We start from the raw sequence: 19,343 nt of genomic DNA on the forward strand, positions 1-19,343 counted from the left end.
TCATGAGTTGATTGCTAAGTCCTCATGGAAATAAAACTGACCTCAGCAGTAAATGGAAACTTAAAGAAACAGGATCAGCTCCTTCACATGGGCTTTAAGCAAATTATGGCCTTTCCTTTCTATGAATGCATATTTTATCCAATCAACAATAACAGCATTTCACCATCAAATTCCAAGGAACAAATTTGGAGCTATAACAACAGCTGAGGCTCCAGAAATGACCCAGTAGCAATATGTGGACAGAAACTACTCCTGTGCTCTTTTTGCACAGAGAGGTTGCTGTAATGAAGGACAGATATTGGAGTTTTGGGTTTCCCCTTGATTTGTGTAAGCTGAGATAAACATTTGTAGGATAAGCCTTAATGGAATAGCTGAAAATTCTAAGACATCATATTATACTTGATGTTCTGCTTGGATTTATGTATCATTATGCATATGTTATGGGTGATGCTCCCAATCCATGATCTTTCTGTTCATTTTCTTTTGGATGCTGCAACCTGCTGGGCTGGAGGAGCTGTTCCTTTAAATTTTTATTTAATTTTCGGTATTTCATCAACTCTCTGTGGAAATCTGCTTTTAATAAAAAGGTCCATAAGGATATTGATGACATCCCTGGTTCCTGGGATTCACAGGTGCGTGTTCAGAGCAAGGATTGGTTTGGCTGGCAGCAGCTGCACCAATCTGCCAGGAATCTCAGTCTGGGTTTGTTCTTTTCTCCCCATTCTCCTTGGTTTGGGGGTGCAGTGCAGCCTTGCCCTGCAGATCTCCTAATAGAGTTTTGGGGGTTAAAAGGGTTCTTTGATATTCTGCAATATTTCTCTAGAACTCGATTAAAAGGAATGATAATGTGGTGATGTGATTTAAATTGGTTCATTTGCATTGGTTAATTAAAGCAAATGATTGAGAAGGGGTTTGAGCAGCCCTTGGTTGGAGCTGGCAGCTCTTTATTTTCTCCTCATTCTTTTAACTTCTGTTAATATTTCTTAAGCAATTCCTGCAATTAAGGTATACAGTGAGGAGAACAGCATTTCTGCCCTGCTGGATTGGGAAATCCAAGTCCAGTTCCTTGGAGAGGTTGAGGGGATGGGGAGCTGAGCCTCAGGCTGGGATTTGGCAGTGGGAATTTGGTGGGGAGGGGAGAGGGAAGATCCCCCCAAATTGGTTAAAGCTAATTCTGCTGGGTTTGGGTGCCCCCACTCCCAAAAAATGATCCTGGTTAAAGGGGACTGGAAGCAGCAGGATGTGCTGGGGGGCTGTGCTGGAATCCCAAACCCTTGTCAGGGATGCTGGGCAGTGCCAGGGACACAGGGACACTACAGAGGGGCTGTGCTGGCACCCCCAAATTCCAGCCAGGAATGCTGGGCACTGCCAGCTCTTTGGGCCACTGCCTGATCCAGAGAGTTTTCCCATTTTCTGTCATGCTCAGCTCCTGGCATTTCATTAGAGCCCCAGAGGCTGAAAATCCCATGGGAGCAGTTGGAATCCCAGCTGATCACACAGAATGCAGTCCAGGATTGGAAAGGAGCTGTTCTACGGATTTATTTTTCCCAATGCAATTTTAATTTAAGGCAGACACACACACACATCAGGACCCCAACCCTATATCCTTTATTTTTGGGGTTTCTCCATGAGAATTACCTGCCTGTACTGGATAAAAAGGTGCTTGGGGCCCCAGAAACCTCGGGAATTGCCTCTGTCGCCATTTGCTCTCTCAGAGCAAGGTGTGGGTAGGTGAGCTCTGCCCACGCTCCCCAGGTGAAGTGCTGGGACTTTAGCCTCCCCTCCTGCCTCCCTCTACACCTGTTTTCTCCCCACTGTATTCCCCTTCCTGCTCCCTCTTTCCTCTCCTTCCCCCTCCCCCCAAACCCTCCCCTCCTCTCCCCCCAAACCCAACACTCCACACTCCTTCCTCTCCTCTCCCTACCCTGCTACTCCCTTCTGTTCCCCCTCTTCTCCTCCTCTGTCCACCCTCTCTTTCCCCCCACCTGGCATTTCCCTTCCCCTCCCACTTCCCTCTCCCTACCCTTCCTCATCCCCTGCTATTCCTCCTCTCTCCCCCTGCCCCTCTCCCTCTTTCCCTGCAGGTTTGGAGCACCAGAGAATAAAGCCCAGAGGGCTGCAGCCCCACATGGGGCCAGAGCAGCTCGGCAGGTCTGGGCAGGAGGGGTCCCTGGGGGTTTGGGAGGGGAGATGTTCCAGGACAGAACACCTAGAATTAGCACCCTGGGAGCCCAGTCCAGTCCTTCCAGTGACTGGGGGTCACCCAGAGGGTCTTTACCAGCATACAGTGGAAATGACATCCTGGCCCAATGCATTTACAGCAGGACTGGGGACTCCTGGCCAAGGTGACCAGTCCATGGAAACTGGACCAGTGGCAATCCAAGGGGGATTTAAAATCAGATACTTAAAATGAGAAACTCCAATTCTTTTTGGCACCTCTTGCTTAAATGTTTCCCTGTTGGAAGAGGTCAATTAGTATTTTTACTGACCAGACTGTCAAAGCAAAGGAAAAACAATCAGCATCCCCTGAACGCCTCCGTCACTTCCACACCCATCTGCAACCAGTGGCTGATGGGCAGGAGCCTGCCCAGAAAAGCCTTGAGGGCTGGTATTAAGTCCATTATTCCCAAGGTTTGATTTATTCTGGCATTATCCCGTGTCCTTGAGCGTGCCAGAAACTCCAGGAGCTGCAGCCAGCTGCAGGCAGGTGTTATTCCTTCCCAGCTTTTTGGGAGGGTGGGTGAAGGTCTCATTCCCCACCCAGCTCTGAGAGTTGTCCCCACCACAGACCCCACATGGATCTTTGGCCTTATTGGAGCCAATTCCCTGGTCACAGACTGCTTCCTGCAGAAAAATGGGAAAGTGCTCAGTTGGCCCCAGTTCCAGTTGGGAATGTCTCCAACAGCAGCACAGGGCATTCCTCTGGCAGTGGAAGAAAGCCAGGATGAGCCTGATTCCCAGGGCCTGTGCAGGCACTCCCTGTGGAACAGCACTTCAGTTTTTACTGGCCCCCTGAGACAGGATGATCCATACATTTGTCCCTCCTTTATTTCTCACACATCCACAGATGGAGATCCTGCTCTTTTTGCCCTCCCTCAGAGGCTGCATTTTGCCAGCAGGATTTTCCCACTTTTCAGCAGATCAGGGATCATTCTGTAATGTCTCCAGGAAATTTCCAGAGCTGAGCCATTCCCAAGTACAGAACTCAGAACAAGGGAAGAACAAAGGTTTTAGCACTTACCATCTTTAATTTTCCTTTCCCACAACAACTTCCTGTCTTGGAAGGTTCCTTGTCTTTGTTTCAGCCTCAGAGGATTCTGTGAGGAGATTTCACACCCACAAATCAAGATCCCACACCAAGGCAGTTGTCCATGGAGGTGGAGCACTGTTAGCTGCTCCAGTGAATTTCCTCCATGTGCACAACATGAAAACTGTTGCACCACTTCATAATCACCTCGTGCAGGTGCTGTGACTATGAAAAACTGATTTTCCATGTCCAGAGGCAGGAGATTGTCCTGGTCAGGCTGTGAGACATTAAACTGCACATTTGTCTGGGGGCTGTGAGTGGGATTCCAGCAGGGAGTGAGCCTCACGTGTGTGCAAACCCAGCGTGGGACTGGGCAGGTTTTCACGGGGGGAACCTCTTGCTTTATTCCCTGGCAGTTGTTCTCTGGAATATTAAATGAAGAGGGAGGTCTTGTACTTAATCCAATTACCACAGGGAAGTAAATTACTGTTTCTTGTTTACCAGCTACAAACAAAACTATTCCAGGGAGCAGCACTGAAAAGGTTGGGAGCTGCTGCTTCACCACACAGTGTCAGCAACAGAGAGAAAACACAAAATGTATATCCAAAAACAAGGATAAAATTATTCCTCCTGCTTTTAGCATGATCAGGGCTAATTCTGCCCTGGAATGACAAATAACTCCTCCCTCAGACCCCTGGAGAGCCCTCAAAAAGCCAAAGTGCTGCAGGGAGGGAAGGAATAAAAGCCACCTCTGCCTCACCTGCTGGGGACAGCACAGGGACTGGGAATGTGTCCAGAGGCAAAAGCACTTTCCCAGGCCAGAGGGGCTTCCCTAAAGCAACACCTCTGCATTACATCCTGCTGGCTGTCCCCTCCCTTGGGAAAGGAAGGACTTCATGTAGACCCTGGAGAAGGAGGAAATGAGACCAAGGGCTGTTCAGATGAGCCGTGGGGGAAGCAGGGATTTCTGCCCCAGGGCTCACATTCCTTCAGACCCAGTGCCAACTCACTAAAATGACCTTTCCACAAACCTCTCTTAAGGCGTGTGAGACCCGAGTAAAAAAACTGAATCAAACCCTTAGTTCCATTGACCTCACTCCCCGAATTCCAATGGGACAGACAAGTCCCTCTCCTTGGAAGGCAATGTCTCCTACCTGGACCTGTGCCTTCCCCAGCCTTTGGTGGCTGCTTTCTCCATCCTCCCACACCTCCTCATCTTCCTCCTCGGCAGGGTTGGCTTCCTCATCCTGCGGAGCAAACACAGGGACAGTCACCAGCCTGCTCATCCCAATCCTGGGCAGCAAGGACAGACTGCTGGGACCCTCTGGATGGTCACCCCTCTGCTGGGCACCATCCCTGCTCCACGCTCCATTCCCATTCCTGGCTTGGTATCTCCTTTTAACAGGATGTTAAACCACAAACGTTTGCTCTGCTGGGTTTTGGGACATCAGGGACTCCCCTGACACAGTGGGCAAAGCTCCTCTTCCCACACCCTCGGCCTCCCAAAGCCCTGCTGGGGCTGGACAGAGCAAAGGAAATGCCTCAGTTCCCACTGGAAATTTCCTTCTGTGCCCATAAACTCGGAGAAATTGTGGCTGCCCCATTCCTGAAGTGTCCAAGGCCAGCTGGATGGGGCTTGGAGCACCCTGGGCTAGCAGAGGTTATCCTTAAGGTCCCTTCCCACCCCAACCTTTCCAGGATTCCATGATGATCCTATGATCTCTCCCTGCATTTATTTTGCATCGTTTCCTCTCAAATTTAAATTCTCAAATTTAGATAATTTGTTAAATTAATAATTTCAAGTTATTCCAGGAATAAAAAGGGGAGTGTCAAACATACAAGAATCATTCCCACGTCCATCAAATCATTATTAATTGGGAGCCTATTCCCTCCCTCATGTCTGTCCTTGTTTTGCTTTCCTGGAAATCCTTACGATCCCAGAGTTTCTCAGAGAGATGTACTGGGATTACTGGAAGGTTTGCTCAGTCAGAGAGCCAGGGGGTTTACAACACTTGTTCCGCTGCATCTTTACCCTTTCCCCAGGTCTCCCTCCGCCGGGACACCGAGCCCTGCTGGAACACCGATCCATTCGCCGGGACACCGATTCCCCGCGCTTCCCGCTCGCTCCATCCCCGTCCCGTCCGCCCGCCCGTTCCCCGCTCACCCCCGAGCCCGGAGCAGCCCCCGCTGCCGCCGCCCAGCCCCGCTGCTCCCCGCGCCGCTCCGCCATCGCCGCTCCCTGCCCCGCGCCTCTGCTCCCGGCACGGCGGCCGCGGTTCCTGCCGGGAGCGGCACCGGGAGCGGCACCGGGAGTGGCGCCAGCCGAGGGCTCCGCACGGCCGGACCCGCTGGTTGTCCCGGTGGTTGTCCCGCTGGTTGTCCCGGTGGTTGTCCCGCTCCCACTCCATATCCCGCTCCGGCTCCATACCCCGCTCCGGCTCCACGTCCCGCTCCGGCTCCATATCCCGCTCCGGCTCCACGTCCCGCTCCGGCTCCATGTCCCGCTCCGGCTCCATATCCCGCTCCGGCTCCATACCCCGCTCCGGCTCCATATCCCGCTCCGGCTCCATATCCCGCTCCAGCTCCACGTCCCGACCCCGGCGGGAAGCGCCCCGGGCGCTGGGAGCTGCAGTACCGCGTGTTCCCACAAGGCGGCAGCACTGAGTCGGTAGATGCCCCCGCGCATGCGCAGTGCCCGGCTGGTGCTGGTTCGCTCGCCGCTCGCACATTCCGGAGGTTCCAGCGGGACGAGAGGGAAAGAACTGCGAATGCACTGAGCTGTTTCGGGTTCCTTCGTACAGATCACCCTGTCTAACTCTTTCAAGCCCTTCGTTGTTGTTTCATTTATACACACAGACGTTGTCTTTTTGTTTTCAAGCCCTATGGATCCGTATTCAGAATTCCTTATAGTTTAAAATCCTGTCCATAACGCCGCAGATTTATTTTGAAATAAAATAATAGTATTTTTCAGTTTTTATAAAGATGAGAATTTTTACACTTTTTGCTAATTTACACATAAATGAATTTTCAGGCGCTTTGGGGCTATAACCTCCCTTTTTTGGGGGGATCCTACCTGTTCCCCTCTCATCCCCCACTCACCTGCTGCCCCACCACAGGCATTGGGGTAACACCATAACCCCCCAAACTCCTCCACCTCTGTTTTTCCTTCCTTCCAGAGAAGGCACAAAAGTCCACCAGCAGCTCAGTGCTTCCGAGCACTTGGACATCTCCCAAAAAAAGGGGAAAAAATCAAGGGAGGGCAGGGCAGCCCCCCAAAGGGCTGGAGTTCCCCCAGCTCCTGTTCCACAGGCTGGCAGCTGCCCAACGGCACAGGAAGTGTCCCAAGGATGCTGTCTCACCTCCCCCCTCAGGCCCCACCATGTTCCCCCTCCACTCTGGGCAGTGGGGTCTCCAGCTCCAGGAGATGCTGGAATCTGCACTCCCAGGGCTACCTGACAGCTCTGGCCCTCATGCTGCTGCCACACGCCAGGCCCTGCCAGGGGAGCTGAAATAAAGCCTGGAAATTCAAAGAATAAACTGGAGAAACAACCCCAAACCTCATTCACTCGATGGTAAAAAGCTCTCTCTGTTTACACACATCCCAGAAAAATAGTCCCTCTAGGGAAGTCTTGGATTTTCCCTTTGCATCAGTTGAACTGACACAGCTGCCAATGGATGCCATTGAATGCTACATCTCCAAAATCCCTGGTTACCCTTGGCTGTGTGGTTTTTGCTGTGACACCGTTAGGAGGGACATCTGGCCAGCTGCACTGCCCAGGAGAGATGCCATGAGGCTGCTGGGAAACTTCCCATTGGAAGCAAGGCAGGAACAGGCTAATTCAGAGCACCACCTCAAAATACTGGGGGGAAAAACCTGTAACATTCCACTGCCTCCATGTGAAGGTGACCACACAGCCTGCACACCCCAGTGCAGGTGAGAATCCCTGCACGAGGGTTTTCCAGCTACTCCAGGGCTCCAGCCCCACACTGGGGCTAGCAGGGGCATCCCCGATGGTGTTCCTGTTATCACTTCACCCCCCACTCCTGGCATTATCCTGCCAAAAAACACATACCTATGGTCCCTCTGCCTCCATCACAGCTCTCCCTTCAGCCTCCTCCCAGGCAGAAGTGTCCTGGAAAGAGGAACGAAGGAGCAAAACCAAGGGAAGTGAATCTGTCTATATGGAAGGCGATTTTTCACAGTTTTCATGGCAGAAACTTCTTTAACTGTTTATTCCCCAAAACTTGCAGCACCTGCCCTGTGCTGCTGAAACTGAAGGCCAGCTGGGCAGAGCTGGATCAGTATCCTCAGTTCCTGTGGCCCAGCATTCCTAAGCAGGATGGAATGCTGGGCCACAGGCACTGAGGAGAAGGACAGGAATGGGGCAGAGGAGGCTGCAGGGGGCCCTAATGTAGATGTGGGGGCAGAGGGAGGGGCAGACACCTTCCTGTTCCCCACCCCCTGGTCTCGGTTCCACTCTGTCATTTCTCACATGCCTCAGCTCTCACTTCTCCTTTCCCTTTTGTCAATTCCCTCAGCCAGCTCATTTTCCCAGCTCCCGTCCACCGCTCAGACTGGTTCAGCCATGGGCTGGGTGCTCTGGGGGGTCTTGCTCACCTGGGCACTGCTGGCCTGGGTGACAGGGGCTGGGCAGTCCCAGGAGCTCTCCTCCTCTTCAGGTTTTGGGGGGTGCAACAAGTCCCTGAAGCTCTCACGTCTGGAAGTCCTGCCAGGGGGAGGCTGGGATAACCTCAGGAATTTGGATATGGGCAGAGTCATCAACCTGGGCTACTCGCAGTGCAAGACCACAGAAGACGGAACTTACATCATCCCAGATGAGATCTTCACTATCCCTCGCAAGCAGAGCAACCTGGACATCAACTCCGAGATCATCGAGTCCTGGAAAGATTACCAGAGCATCACCTCTGCCTCCATCAACCTGGAGCTGTCCCTCTTCTCCGCCATCAATGGCAAATTCTCCAGTGATTTCCGCCGCACCAAGACCAACCACGTGAGAGACCAGTCTGTCACCACCCGGGTGCAAGTCAGGAATTTGGTTTACACTGCCAAGATCGACCCCGAGGCGGCCCTGGACAAGACCTTCAAGAAGCAGCTGCTGACCATTGCCAGCCACCTGGAGAACAACCAGACCCGGATGGCCGATTTTCTGGCCGAGGTGCTGGTGCTCAACTATGGCACCCACGCCATCACCTCTGTGGATGCCGGAGCCACCTTGGTGCAGGAGGACCAGATCAAGGCAACCTTCCTGAAGGACAGCTGGGCCACACGCAGCGCTGTCACCACCTCAGCCGGTGTGGCCTTCCACAGCATCGTCAGTGTGGGAACCAAGGAATCCCTGGACGTCAGCTCTGGCTTCACCAAGCAGTACCTGGAGAACCGCACCAACTCCAGGGTGGAGAGCATCGGCGGGATCCCCTTTTACCCAGGCATCACCCTCAAGACGTGGCAGGAGAGGATTCAAAACCAGCTGGTGGCCCTGGACCGCTCGGGGCTGCCCCTGTACTACTTCATCAAGCCGAGCACGGTGCCGGAGCTGCCGGCGCCCACGGTGCGGAGGGTGGCCCAGCGGGTGGAGTTGGCCATCCGCCGCTACTACACCTTCAACACCGCCCTGGGCTGCACCGATGCCTCCTCACCCAACTTCAACTTCCACGCCAACACCGACGATGGCTCCTGCGAGGGTGCCATGGCCAACTTCACCTTCGGGGGAGTCTTTCAGGAGTGTGTCGGCCTGGCCGGCCCCGACACCGGTGCGCTGTGCCGGGCGCTGGAGCAGAAGAACCCCATCACCGGGGCTTTCTCCTGCCCCGCCGCCTACACCCCGGTGCTGCTGGGCGTGCAGGAGCGGGAGGAGGGCCACAGCCACCTGGAGTGCCACAAGAAGTGCAGCCTGGGCATCTTCTGCCACCGCGAGTGCCAGGACGTCTTCTGGCTCTCCCGGGTGCAGTTCAGCGCCTACTGGTGTGCCGCCAGCGGGCCGGTGGCTCCAAACTCGGGATACCTCTTTGGGGGGCTGTTCAGCACCCACAGCGCCAACCCCATCACCGGAGCCCAGTCCTGTCCCTCGGGGTACTTCCTGCTGAAGCTCTTTGGAGAGCTCAGCGTGTGCGTGAGCCAGGATTACGAGGGGGGAGCCGAGTACGCGGTGCCCTTCGGGGGCTTCTTCAGCTGCCAGGCAGGGAACCCCCTGGCCGGGCAGCACCGGGGCACGGCTGAGGACCCCCACGCCAAGGGCTGTCCCCCGGGCTTCAGCCAGCACCTGGCGCTCATCAGCGATAGCTGCCAGGTGCAGTTCTGCGTGCAGGCCGGGCTCCTCACCGGGGGCTCGCTGCCGCCCGCCCGCCTGCCCCCCTTCACCCGGCGCCCCGCCAACCTGCCGGCCGTGGACACCCTGCTGGTGCGGGACGAGGACAGCACCTGGGTGAGGGACGGCCAGAGCCACGTGTGGCGGCTGGCGCGGCCGGAGGAGGTGCAGCACGTGGCCGAAGCGGTCAGGGGCCGGGGGCTGTCGGGGGGTGAGGTGGCCGGAGTCACTGCGGCCGTGCTGGCGGGGCTGGCCACCGTCCTGGGGACAGCCTGGTACGGCCGCCGGCGCTACAGGGCCAGGGGGTACCGCGCTCTGGGCACAGGGGACAGCCTGGTCGCCGCCACCCCCGAGCACACCACGGTGCTGAGTGTGGGCGAGGGGTACCAGCAAGAGCCAGAGGGGATGGTGCCCTGAGTGCCCCCTCCCCTTGTGCCCCAAACCCGCAGGAAAAGCAGGGAGGGGAGGGGCCCCGTGGAGGGTTATGTCCCAAATCCTGCATGCTGCAAGCTGCAACCCCTGTCTCCATGTATATCTATCGAGATAGATATACACACGCATGCAGAGAGGCACGGAGCAGTTTTATTTCAGCCAGCAACTCATCGTGTAGTCAACAGAGCATTAAAAAAAGGAAAAAAAGTCACGTTGTGGAAAGACTTACTCACAGTAAGAGCCATCGGGCTGGCACTGCGGAGGGTGGGGACCCTCCCCTTTCTCGCCCAGAGGGTTTTGCATAGCTCCAGACAGGCTTTGTCTGCACTGGGGAAAACCCAGGGCCTGCGTGGAGGAGAAATCACACCGCTGAGAGCCACCCAAACAGGGGGTGTGCCTGGGGAAAGAGGGTTTCTCCCTTGAGGTAGAAGATAACAACCCACGCTGAGGGCAGCTGGGGACAGATCGGTGCAAAGGGACATCAGGGGGACTGGGGGTGCCTGGCCCTGCCCACAGTGCCCCTGGCTCGCCTGGCCACACAGATGACTGACAGAAGACAACGGAGAGGCCAGGCCATGCAGGGACCACCAGAGTCCCCTGCCATCCGCTTTATTGACCCCCAGCCCCTCGGCGGGGTGGCCGCGGGGGTGACAGACCCTCCGGGCTACGGAGAGGAAAAACAGCAACGACAACAGAACGATGCACAGCAGGATGGGCCTCCCTCCCGCCAGCACAGAGGGCCAGGGACACCCCAGCACCCGGCACAGGCGGCTCCCAGAGGCCCCGTGAATCCCTGGTTTGGGATGGAAGGGCCCTCACAGACCATCTGGTTCCTCACCCCCTGCCCTGGGCAGGGACACCTTCCCCTGGCCCAGGGCCCTCAAAGGCCCAGTCACCCCAGGGGCCTGGCAGGGACCCCCAGAGCCTTGGAGCACACTTCCCCCACCCCCATCACCCACACTCTCCTACCCACACCACCCTCCTGGCCCAGCCCGTGCCAACCCCTCACCAGCCACCTTCCCCTCTGGACCCCCCCAACGCCTCTCCGGGGGCAGGACGGGGAACAGTTCTCACCCCACCTGCACCTGGCCCCATGGGGACCCACAAGTGACAGCCCTCCCGTGGGGCAGAGCCCTGTCGGGGTGGGGGGCCCCACAGCCCCTGTCCCAACCCCAAGCACCACCGTGCCCAGCCCCAGCCTGGCTGCAGCACCACGTTCTCCCAGGTTGCCTCCCCAGATGCCCCCCCTATATGTACATATATACGACAAAACCCCAAAACACGAGGTATATAGAAATTCCGACGCGGGGACGCCCCCATACGAACAGTTCAAGGAACCCACTGCGGGGGGGTGGGATGCCATTGTCCCTCCCCCACCACCTCCTACCACCCACCAGCCCCTCCCTGGCATGCAGAGGCGGGGGCAGCCCAGACAAGGGGACCCCGCAGGGCACAGCTCAGACACAGCCAAGAGGAGCAGGGGGCGCAGGGCTGGGAGGCAGCTGAGACAGCCCAGGGCCCCCCAACCTCCATGGACACAGCAGACCAGTGGGGAGGTACCAGACAGAACAAACAAACAAACAAACGTCAGAGGGACGAGGCAGAGTGAGGGGGACTCCCGCAGCCCCAACTCCCACCCCAAGCCAGCTCCCAGCCCCAGGCAGGTGTCAGGGGTGTTGGGTCAGGCTGGGACTGGCATGGATGAGGAGAGAGTGGAGCCTGGCACGCCCCAAGCCCTCAGCACAGTGACAGCGAGGACAGGACACTATCCAGAGGATTGGCCAAGCCAGCCTGCAGCCTCCCAGCTGTGTGTAGGGATGTTCCCGCCCTGCAGGAGTGAAGGGGACAGCCAAAAGGACCTTCTCCCGCATTCCCAGCCAGCCTGGGGCACTGCGTGGCTGCCTCTGGGAGCAGGGGGCTCCAGGTGTTCCCTGAAAAGCCCCCAGGCAGGTATCTCCAGCAGCTTTATCCTGGTGGGTGCCAGCACAGGCAACCCTTTCCTTGCCTCCTCGCCACGGTCTCAGTCCTTCTCCTGCGCCAGGCTCTCCTCGGTGATGCCCTGGGCCGCCAGCTCGGCCAGGACATTGTCCAGGTAGTTGATGTCGGGGTAGCCGTGGCCAGTGAGGTTGGAGCCGAACTCTGTCTTGTGGTGGATCTCGTTCCAGATCACCGTGTCCGACTCGCCCGTGGTGCTGGAGGTCCCGATGGCAAAGATCAGGCGACGGTCCCAGGCCACCAGCAGCAACTTCAGTACCTGTGGAGGCCAGGAATGGGGCAGGCAGCAAAGCAAGCATGGGGCAACCCACAGGCAAACCCTCCCGGAGCATCCCAGCACAGGCTCCTGCCCCAGCCAAAACAGAGGGACCAGGCTGCCAAGCCTGCACAAGAAAGTCGCAGGGCTCCTGCAGAGCCTGCTGGATGGGCTGTGGGGAAAACCTCCACCCACATTCCCCTGCTTAAGCCACGTTTGCTTTTCCCACCCTGGCACGCCTTGGCCAGCTCACCTTCCTGCCCTTCTCGCTGTCTGGCAGGTAGCAGTGCCGGGGGAAGCCACGGGCCGTGAAGCTCTTCCCAGGGTTTGGATGCTCCGGTCCCTGCGATGTGGCAAGTGGGAGAAGAAAGCCCTTTTGGAGCTCAAAGGGATGCTCTCAGCACAAGGCAACACCCCCAGGCCTCGGTGGGCACTAATGGCCACCATCCCCCTGCCACCAAACAGACGGGGACAGCTCTTTCATGCAAATACACCCCAGGCTTCCCACAACATGCTTATGGACAAGCAGCTCCTGAGTCAAGGCATGAGCTGCAGTCACAGCTGTGACCTGGGCATGACGCAGGAGTGACAAGGCTGCCAACCCCCCAGGGGATCCCACCTGCACCCCCGGGGGGATGTTGTAGATGATGCGGATGGTTTTGCAGTCGGCGTGGCCGGGCAGCGCGTGGGGGATGATGTGATATTCCATCTTCCCGGGAGGCTGTGTCCCTGTCTTCACCCCATAGATGGTTTTGCAGGTGGGACACTGCAGACTCCCATCCTGAGAGCAGGAAAAGGGGGACACAGTGAAACCAGTATCCCCAGCAAGGAGCCATGCCAGGCACTGGGTCCCCAAGCAGCACTGAATGCTGTTGTCATCACGAAAAACATCATTTCAAAAACTCTCAGGAAGCCTGGGATAGAGCTAAGAGGATTCACTACCCAACTTCAGCCAAAAACCTGAGGTCTGCATTTCTCTTCCCCATCAGTCTCCCAGTCCTCGCTGCTTTCCCTAGCTCTGATTTGGTGGTTTGCTTTGTTTTGTTTTTTCAAAGAGGGAAATATAATAAATATCGAAAATCTCCAAACAGTGCTTTTTCCAGGGAATGCCAAGCACGAGGGGTATTTGCAAAAACCCTCCCATGGCTAGAGAAGCACAGCCTGGCACCAGATTCCAGGTACCTCTGCTCAAACATGCAGGGATCAAAGTCCACCCTGGGAAGGAAAACAAGCACATAAAACTGGGCATAGTGGGGAGAAACACACCCACACAACCCCGGGCTCTGATTTAGCAGTCCCTGAGTGCTTGCTGCTGATAAAAATTAAACTCTGTATCAGGATGGGAGCTTAGAGCCCTCCCCAGATGCCAGGGTATCCAGGCTGGAGCTCTGTCCCACTGAGAGCTCGTGGAGCTCAGCACAGGTGGCCGAGCTGCAGGTCCTCGAGTCGCCTGGGGCTGCATCCTCTCACCTTGTTGCCATTGTTGTACATGGCCACCAGGCAGTGGAGGTGGAAGACATGGCTACACTTGACCAGCTTCCCCACAAGGTCAGGCTTGACGGCCGGCTGGGGCCCCTTGTAGCCAGAGGGGGCAGAGAGCCGCTCCATGCAGATGGTGCAGTCCTGTGCCAGAGGGGAGGACAGGGAATGGGTGCTGATGGGCTGCCCTGCTCTCACCCAGGGCCCAGCACCCACCCCTGGGCTGGGCTGTCACCCTGCTGGGGCTGTGCATGCAGCAAACAGCCCCTCTTTGGGGACAGGGCACAGCCAGGCAGGCCAGTGGGATATCCCTGCATGGCACGTGTCCCCAGTCGCTCATCCCAGGGCAAAGCCCCCTGGGACACCCCGGCACAGCCCTGCTGCTCGCACCTCATCTGGCGGATGCCGCACCTTCTGCAGGTATTTCTTCAGCACCTCCTCTGGGGTTTTACCTGCGAGAGAGTGGGAGTCAAAGGACAGGAGAAACCCACTGCCAGGTGCAGCAGAGGGATGGGGGGCACAGGAGACCCAGGAAGGGCAGGGGGGACAGTCCCTCTCACCCTTCTTGGCCTGTTTCTTGGTGGTCTTGCGGCAGGAGTGGGAGATGCCGGGGATGGCCTGGATCTCGCTCTTGCTGACGGGCGGGGGGTGCAGCACCAGCTTGGGGGGCCTCGTCAGGCACACGGGCAGCCCGGCCGCGCTCATGAGGATCCCCGTGATCCCTGCACAGCGCGGTAACAAATGGCACCGAGGAAAACCAGCGACACCCCCGAGCCCACATGTTCCCCAAAACCCACCCCACTGGGGCTGTTTGTCCCCCAACCCCGGAGGAAGCAGCACCTCATCCTCACCTGCCAGCGCTGGGTTGACAGGGCTGGAGCCAGTGAGGTTCTTCACAGGGACAGTCGGGACCCTGGGGGAAGCCAGCAGAGACCACGTCAGGACGAGCAGGAGGCACCCACGTCCCCACAGGGCCCAGGGGCCACACAACAGTTGCCTGAGCAACTGCAAAGGCCCTGGCTGGAAACAGAGAATCCCCCGATGGGGCAATGTGCCCCTCCCTGCCCCACCACCGCCTTTTCTCTGGCGCTTTAGAAACCCTGCCTGCATTTCCATTCATGGCCCCTTTTTGTCACAGCTCCCCGGACCAGTCTGTTGTTCCTTTTCCTCTTTTCTCCTATGGCCACGTCACTGCCACAGCTCTTTTCCCCCCTCCCCTTGGGGCTCTCTTCCATGGGAAAGTTTCCCGGTAGGTCAGGAGCAGAGGGAAGGGGGAGGATGGAGAGGGAAAGGAAAGGGGCCAAGCTGCGACAGAAGGCTGACGGCAGAGCCAGACAAAGGGGAGAAACAGACCCATTAAATGTCCACCCCATCACAAAAAAGTGTCTTTGGAGGGCGGGGGTCTGGAGGGACCCCTTCTCATGGGGATTGAATGGCTTTTCTTTGGGCCTTTCGCAGTCCCCAGCCAAGCCCTGACTCCAAGAGAAGGAGCAGCCTCAGACTCTTCATTGAGATGCAGGAGCCACCCCATCCTGACTCCGGTCCCCAGGCACCTGTGGGGAAGGCGAGGGGCCCAGCAGAGCCCTCCACCCCTCCACAGGAGGCTGGGGACCACCGAAGTCTCTCTCACCAGGCTCAGGGGTGACAGACCCCCACATGGGGGCTGCAGCCCCTCTGTACCCCGAGGAGGGGGAAATGTCCATGCCGTCCCTTCCTCTGCCCAGGCACCCTGTGGCTGGCAGGCAGCGGTACTCACCCGGAGGCGATGAGCACGCGGGACTGGGCGATGGCCAGGCGCTGCAGGTGGCTGCGGTTCAGGGTGCTGAGGCCAGGCCGGGAGGCTTTGCTGCCGGGGGGGCTGCCGGAGGCACTGGCCGAGCTCAGGGCAGGCGTGCTGGCCGCCTGCCGCCGGCCTCCCTGCGCCGCCAGCGGCTTCAGTGAGCCGCGCACCACGGCCATGCCGTCCGGTGCCTTCGGCCCCGCCGCGGGCAGCGGGGGCTTGGGGGCGGCCGGCGGTGCGGGGGCAGCTTTGCGGGGCTGCAGGGTGGCAGTGCCGGGGCCGGCGGCGGCTTTGACACTCATGACCAGGAGGCACTGGGGACAGGTGCAGGCGGGGACCGGCGGGGCTGCCGCCGCCCCGGGGCTGGCCGGCCACGACTGCGACTTGGGCAGGGTGCCCGACACCAGCGGGTAGACCATGTCGAGGCGGCGGCGGACGCGGCGCTTGCGCTGGGTCTGCCGGTTGATCTGGCCCATGGTGGCGAAGTCGATGACGTAGCAGAAGCCGATGGCGCTCAGGTCCACCCAGGGGTGCTGCTTCTCGTAGGCGCGCTGGATGGTGATGCCCACGTCCATGTCGTAGGGCGTCCACGTCCCGCTGTCATTCTCCCACTCCCAGACGACTCCCTTGCCCGGCGCCGAGGACGGGTCATAGTAGCTGCGCCGGACGGGCCGGATGGTGCCTGAGGAAGGGTGACAGATGCCGTCAGACCCTGGCTGGCGCCAGCACCCACCCGTGGGCAGGGAGTGTAACCACTCCAACCTGCCCCGCCGGTGCCATTCCACGCGGGGACAGCGCGGCTTTCCGGCTCTGCTGCTGTCCCCACCCTGCCCGAGGACTGGTGTGCCTCGGCTCCCTGTGCACCTGGGGAGCAGAGAGTGCCACAGCCTGGGGTGCACCCCAGTGCAACTGGGCTGAAGGGCAGGGCAGATTTCAGCCCCACTGGCCCACAGCTCCACACCACCCCTGAGTGGTATGGAGCCACTTAGCCCTGATGGGGAAATACAGAACCACAAGCTTGGCTGCTCCAACCTGCTCCAGGGATGTCCCGTGGGAGCTGAAGAAACCAGGCATTAGGGCACCCGAGTCCTGCAGTGCCTGTCTCCCTCCCAGTTCTGGGCAGGAAGAGGTGAATAAAAGATTTGGGGGGCAGCTCTGAGCCCCCAGCAGTGACACACACAGGCACTCACTCATGTAGGGGAGCGGGGCTTGTGCCAGCCCCACCATCTGCAGCTGCCAAACCACGCCATGATGAAAACCCTGACTGTGGCACAGAGAAAATCCCTGTGAGGCCACGCAAAGGAGTTTGAGTGGGGCCCCATGCCCAGCTCCTGCTGCCCCATCAGCAAACATTAGGAGTGGAATGAGAGCATAAAGCACCAAGGCTTTGTGCCTTGCATCTTTATTTTGGCTAGGAGTTTCCTTTCCCACCACTCCCGGTCAACTTGGTTGTGTTCGAAGCATGGACACAAATTTTGGAAACACCTACAATGAGGAGAAAGCCTTCCTCTTTGGGATGTCTCACAGCAGGGCAGGGCAGGGCAAGCATAGCCAGGCTTAGTCCCGGGGTCCCATCCTGAGCATGTAACTAATGCCCAGAGGTGTTTGGGTAACAGGTGGGACAAACACCTCTGTCCCCAGGTCCTTCTGCAGAACCCCATGGTTCAGCCCAGCGTGAGGAACAAGAAAGCACTCAAAGAGAAGCAATAACAAGTCTGCTGCTTCGGCTTTTCACCACGTGTCCTGCAAAGCCTGCAAGAATTTCAGTCCCTCCTCACCCCCACCACTCTGCTGGGAGCAGCCGCCACCACAGGTCCCACAGGGACACGAGTGGGATAAAAAGGAAAAGGTGTTTATAAGCACCCTGCTAAGGGGCCTGGGGTGCAGCTACACCCCAGACAAGCCAAGCCACTCGCCCTGTCCTGCCAAGGGGCACTCGGGGCAGAAAAGCTGAGGGGAGCAGGGCAGTGATTTATCCTAATCCGGCGGCGGCATGCGGCATCTGGCGGTCCCCAGGCAGCAGTGTGGGAATGCTGTGTGTTCCCCCAGCCCCGCGCCGCCAGCCGGCCTCCCATTCAACAGGGGAAGAAAGGGAACAATAGCTATTCAGGGCCTGCCAGGGTCGCGACCCCCCCAAATCAGAGCTGTTTAATGACCCAAAATACCAACATCCCCAGCAACCCAGGGAGAGACAGAACAATCTCCCTTTCAGTCGTCCACCCTGGGCAACAATAGCCCTCAGTAGCTGGCCCCCAGCCCCCCCACTCGCAGAGGTCCCTTGTCCCCACACCCACGGGCAGGGGAGGATCGCCGCCAGCCCCCAGGGCTGCTGGAGGAAGAGGGACAAAGGAAGGTGTCTGGCATTCTGCTGCACCCCAGGGACAAAGCCCACTGGTCATCACGGAGGTGCTGGGGGGTCGCAACCCCCCCATGCTATTCCCCTGCCATGGGTGCTTGTGCCCCACATCCCAGGCAAACCCAGGAGGTGGGAAACAGACAACCCCATCGCGATGGGGACCCACCCACCTGCCCGTGCCCTCCTTGAGCATCCCCCCACCTGCCTGCGTCCCTGCCCGGGGGCTGCCATCCCCCAGGGCACGATCTGTCACCCAAGTGCCATTCAGCTCTAGCTCCATGGCGGCTCAGAGGTGGCACAGAGGGAGCCGGGCACGGTCCTGGGAAGGGTGTGCAGGAGACGGACTCCGCTGAAGGGAGAAGGAAAGGCCACGGGGTGGGGGCAACAGGGCCCGGGGCGCTGCAGGAGCGAGGAGGGCGGGCAGCACGTCCCCCGGGGGGACCAGGGATGCCTGGGCAGGACTGGGCAGCGAGGGCAGGGCGAGGACCCGGGGATCAGGTGGGAGGACACGGGGCGAGCTGGCATCGCGGTCGGGCGGTGCGGGATCGGGCACGGCGGGGCCGGCAGCGCCGCACGGTGCAGCCCCGCAACCGGGGCACACCGGGAGCCCACGGCCGCAGCGCCGAGCACGGCCGGGCCGCGGGGCGCGGGCGGCAGGACCGGGCCGCGGGGCCGACTCACCGGTGTCCTGGCGGAACTGGTGCATGGACTGCAGGTCGATGATGTAGGGCGCCAGGCGGCTGTCGGCCTGGCCCAGCACCACGCTGCCGCCCGCCCGCGGCCCGGCGCGGGCCACCGCCTCGATGTGGTGGCTGACGGCCGGGCTGTAGGGCCGCCAGCGCCCGTGCTCGTTCAGCCATTCCCACACCACCACGGCCGAGGCCAGCAGCATGGCTCCGCCGCCCCGGCCGCGGCCCCGGCTGGCTGCGCCGCTGCCGCCCGCCCCGGCGGCTCTCGCATGCTCGGCGCGGCGCAGGGCTCTGCCCGCCCCCGCCCGGGGCCGGAGCCGCGCACGGCCGGGCCGCCCCTCGCCCCTGCGCGCACCCGCGGCGCCGCTCCCGGCCCGCTCCGCCCGGCCCCGCCCGCACCGAGCGTCACCGCGCCCCGCCCCGCTGCCGCCGAGCGACCGCGGGGGGCGAGGGATGCCGCCCGGCTCGGTTCCCGTGCCCGCGTCCTGCGCCTCGCACTGTCCCTGGATCCCCGTGCTGCACCCCGGGTCCCCACTGTCCCCGTACCCCCTGTACGCCCACCCAGCTCCCCTGGGACCCCTTCCAATGTCCCTGTACCCCCACTCTGCAGCCCGAAGACCCCCTCCCTACGCCTGACTGTGTCTGCAACCCAGGGAGCCCCAGGTGCACACCCATCATTGTGGGCCCCCCTGCCCCTGCCTGCCAGCCATGGGATTCAGGGTGCTGATCAGTCACAGGGATCCTGCTTCATGTGCTGTGACAGAGAAATGTGGTCCAAGAGCT

The 19,343-nt window shown here is 59.2% G+C and overlaps 3 protein-coding genes across 5 annotated transcripts; 1 reads left to right on the top strand and 2 right to left on the bottom strand.

The window, feature by feature from the left end:
* Positions 1-2,462: 2,462 nt before the first annotated feature.
* LOC146437069 (uncharacterized) lies at positions 2,463-7,739 on the bottom strand. Of its 3 annotated transcripts, XR_014852807.1 has the most exons (6): positions 7,321-7,739; positions 5,593-7,107; positions 4,402-4,494; positions 3,455-3,670; positions 3,242-3,317; positions 2,463-2,844 (listed from the first exon to the last, which is right to left on the bottom strand). XR_014852807.1 is itself a non-coding variant. In XM_085063513.1 (5 exons), the coding sequence occupies exons 2-5, from the start codon at positions 5,974-5,976 to the stop codon at positions 2,831-2,833; spliced, it is 567 nt and encodes a 188-aa protein (XP_084919639.1). In that variant the 5' UTR covers positions 5,977-7,107; positions 7,321-7,739; the 3' UTR covers positions 2,463-2,830. The 3 variants fall into 3 exon arrangements, 2 of the variants coding, with proteins under 2 accessions (XP_084919639.1, XP_084919638.1); XM_085063513.1 differs by lacking the exon at positions 3,455-3,670; XM_085063512.1 differs by lacking the exons at positions 2,463-2,844; positions 3,455-3,670 and adding an exon at positions 2,858-2,979.
* Positions 7,740-7,759: 20 nt separating this feature from the next.
* On the top strand, positions 7,760-10,703 carry MPEG1 (macrophage expressed 1). Its single transcript, XM_085063510.1, has one exon. The coding sequence runs from the start codon at positions 7,834-7,836 to the stop codon at positions 9,988-9,990; it is 2,157 nt and encodes a 718-aa protein (XP_084919636.1). The 5' UTR covers positions 7,760-7,833; the 3' UTR covers positions 9,991-10,703.
* On the bottom strand, positions 10,134-18,932 carry DTX4 (deltex E3 ubiquitin ligase 4). The gene is made up of 9 exons (XM_085063511.1): positions 18,553-18,932; positions 15,492-16,197; positions 14,587-14,648; positions 14,296-14,457; positions 14,126-14,187; positions 13,727-13,879; positions 12,876-13,037; positions 12,510-12,599; positions 10,134-12,259 (listed from the first exon to the last, which is right to left on the bottom strand). The coding sequence occupies exons 1-9, from the start codon at positions 18,761-18,763 to the stop codon at positions 12,026-12,028; spliced, it is 1,842 nt and encodes a 613-aa protein (XP_084919637.1). The 5' UTR covers positions 18,764-18,932; the 3' UTR covers positions 10,134-12,025.
* Between the last annotated feature and the right edge of the window lie 411 nt (positions 18,933-19,343).

Source organism: Lichenostomus cassidix, chromosome 5 (genome assembly GCF_008360975.1).
Source record: "Lichenostomus cassidix isolate B80296 chromosome 5, HeHo_3.0, whole genome shotgun sequence".
Taxonomy (NCBI): Eukaryota; Metazoa; Chordata; class Aves; order Passeriformes; family Meliphagidae; genus Lichenostomus; species Lichenostomus cassidix.

Coding starts and splice junctions, on each gene's coding strand:
- DTX4 (XM_085063511.1), bottom strand. CDS start 18,763: ATGCTGCTGGCCTCGGCCGTGGTGGTGTGGGAATGGCTGAACGAGCAC. Junction 16,198..18,552: donor CCAGTTCCGCCAGGACACCG/GTGAGTCGGCCC, acceptor ACCCTTCCTCAG/GCACCATCCGGCCCGTCCGG. Junction 14,188..14,295: donor CAAGAAACAGGCCAAGAAGG/GTGAGAGGGACT, acceptor ACTCTCTCGCAG/GTAAAACCCCAGAGGAGGTG.
- MPEG1 (XM_085063510.1), top strand. CDS start 7,834: ATGGGCTGGGTGCTCTGGGGGGTCTTGCTCACCTGGGCACTGCTGGCC.
- LOC146437069 (XM_085063512.1), bottom strand. CDS start 5,976: ATGTGCGAGCGGCGAGCGAACCAGCACCAGCCGGGCACTGCGCATGCG. Junction 4,495..5,592: donor ACCACCGGGACAACCAGCGG/GTCCGGCCGTGC, acceptor TTTGCTCCGCAG/GATGAGGAAGCCAACCCTGC. Junction 2,980..3,241: donor GGAAAGGAAAATTAAAGATG/GTAAGTGCTAAA, acceptor GCTGTTCCACAG/GGAGTGCCTGCACAGGCCCT.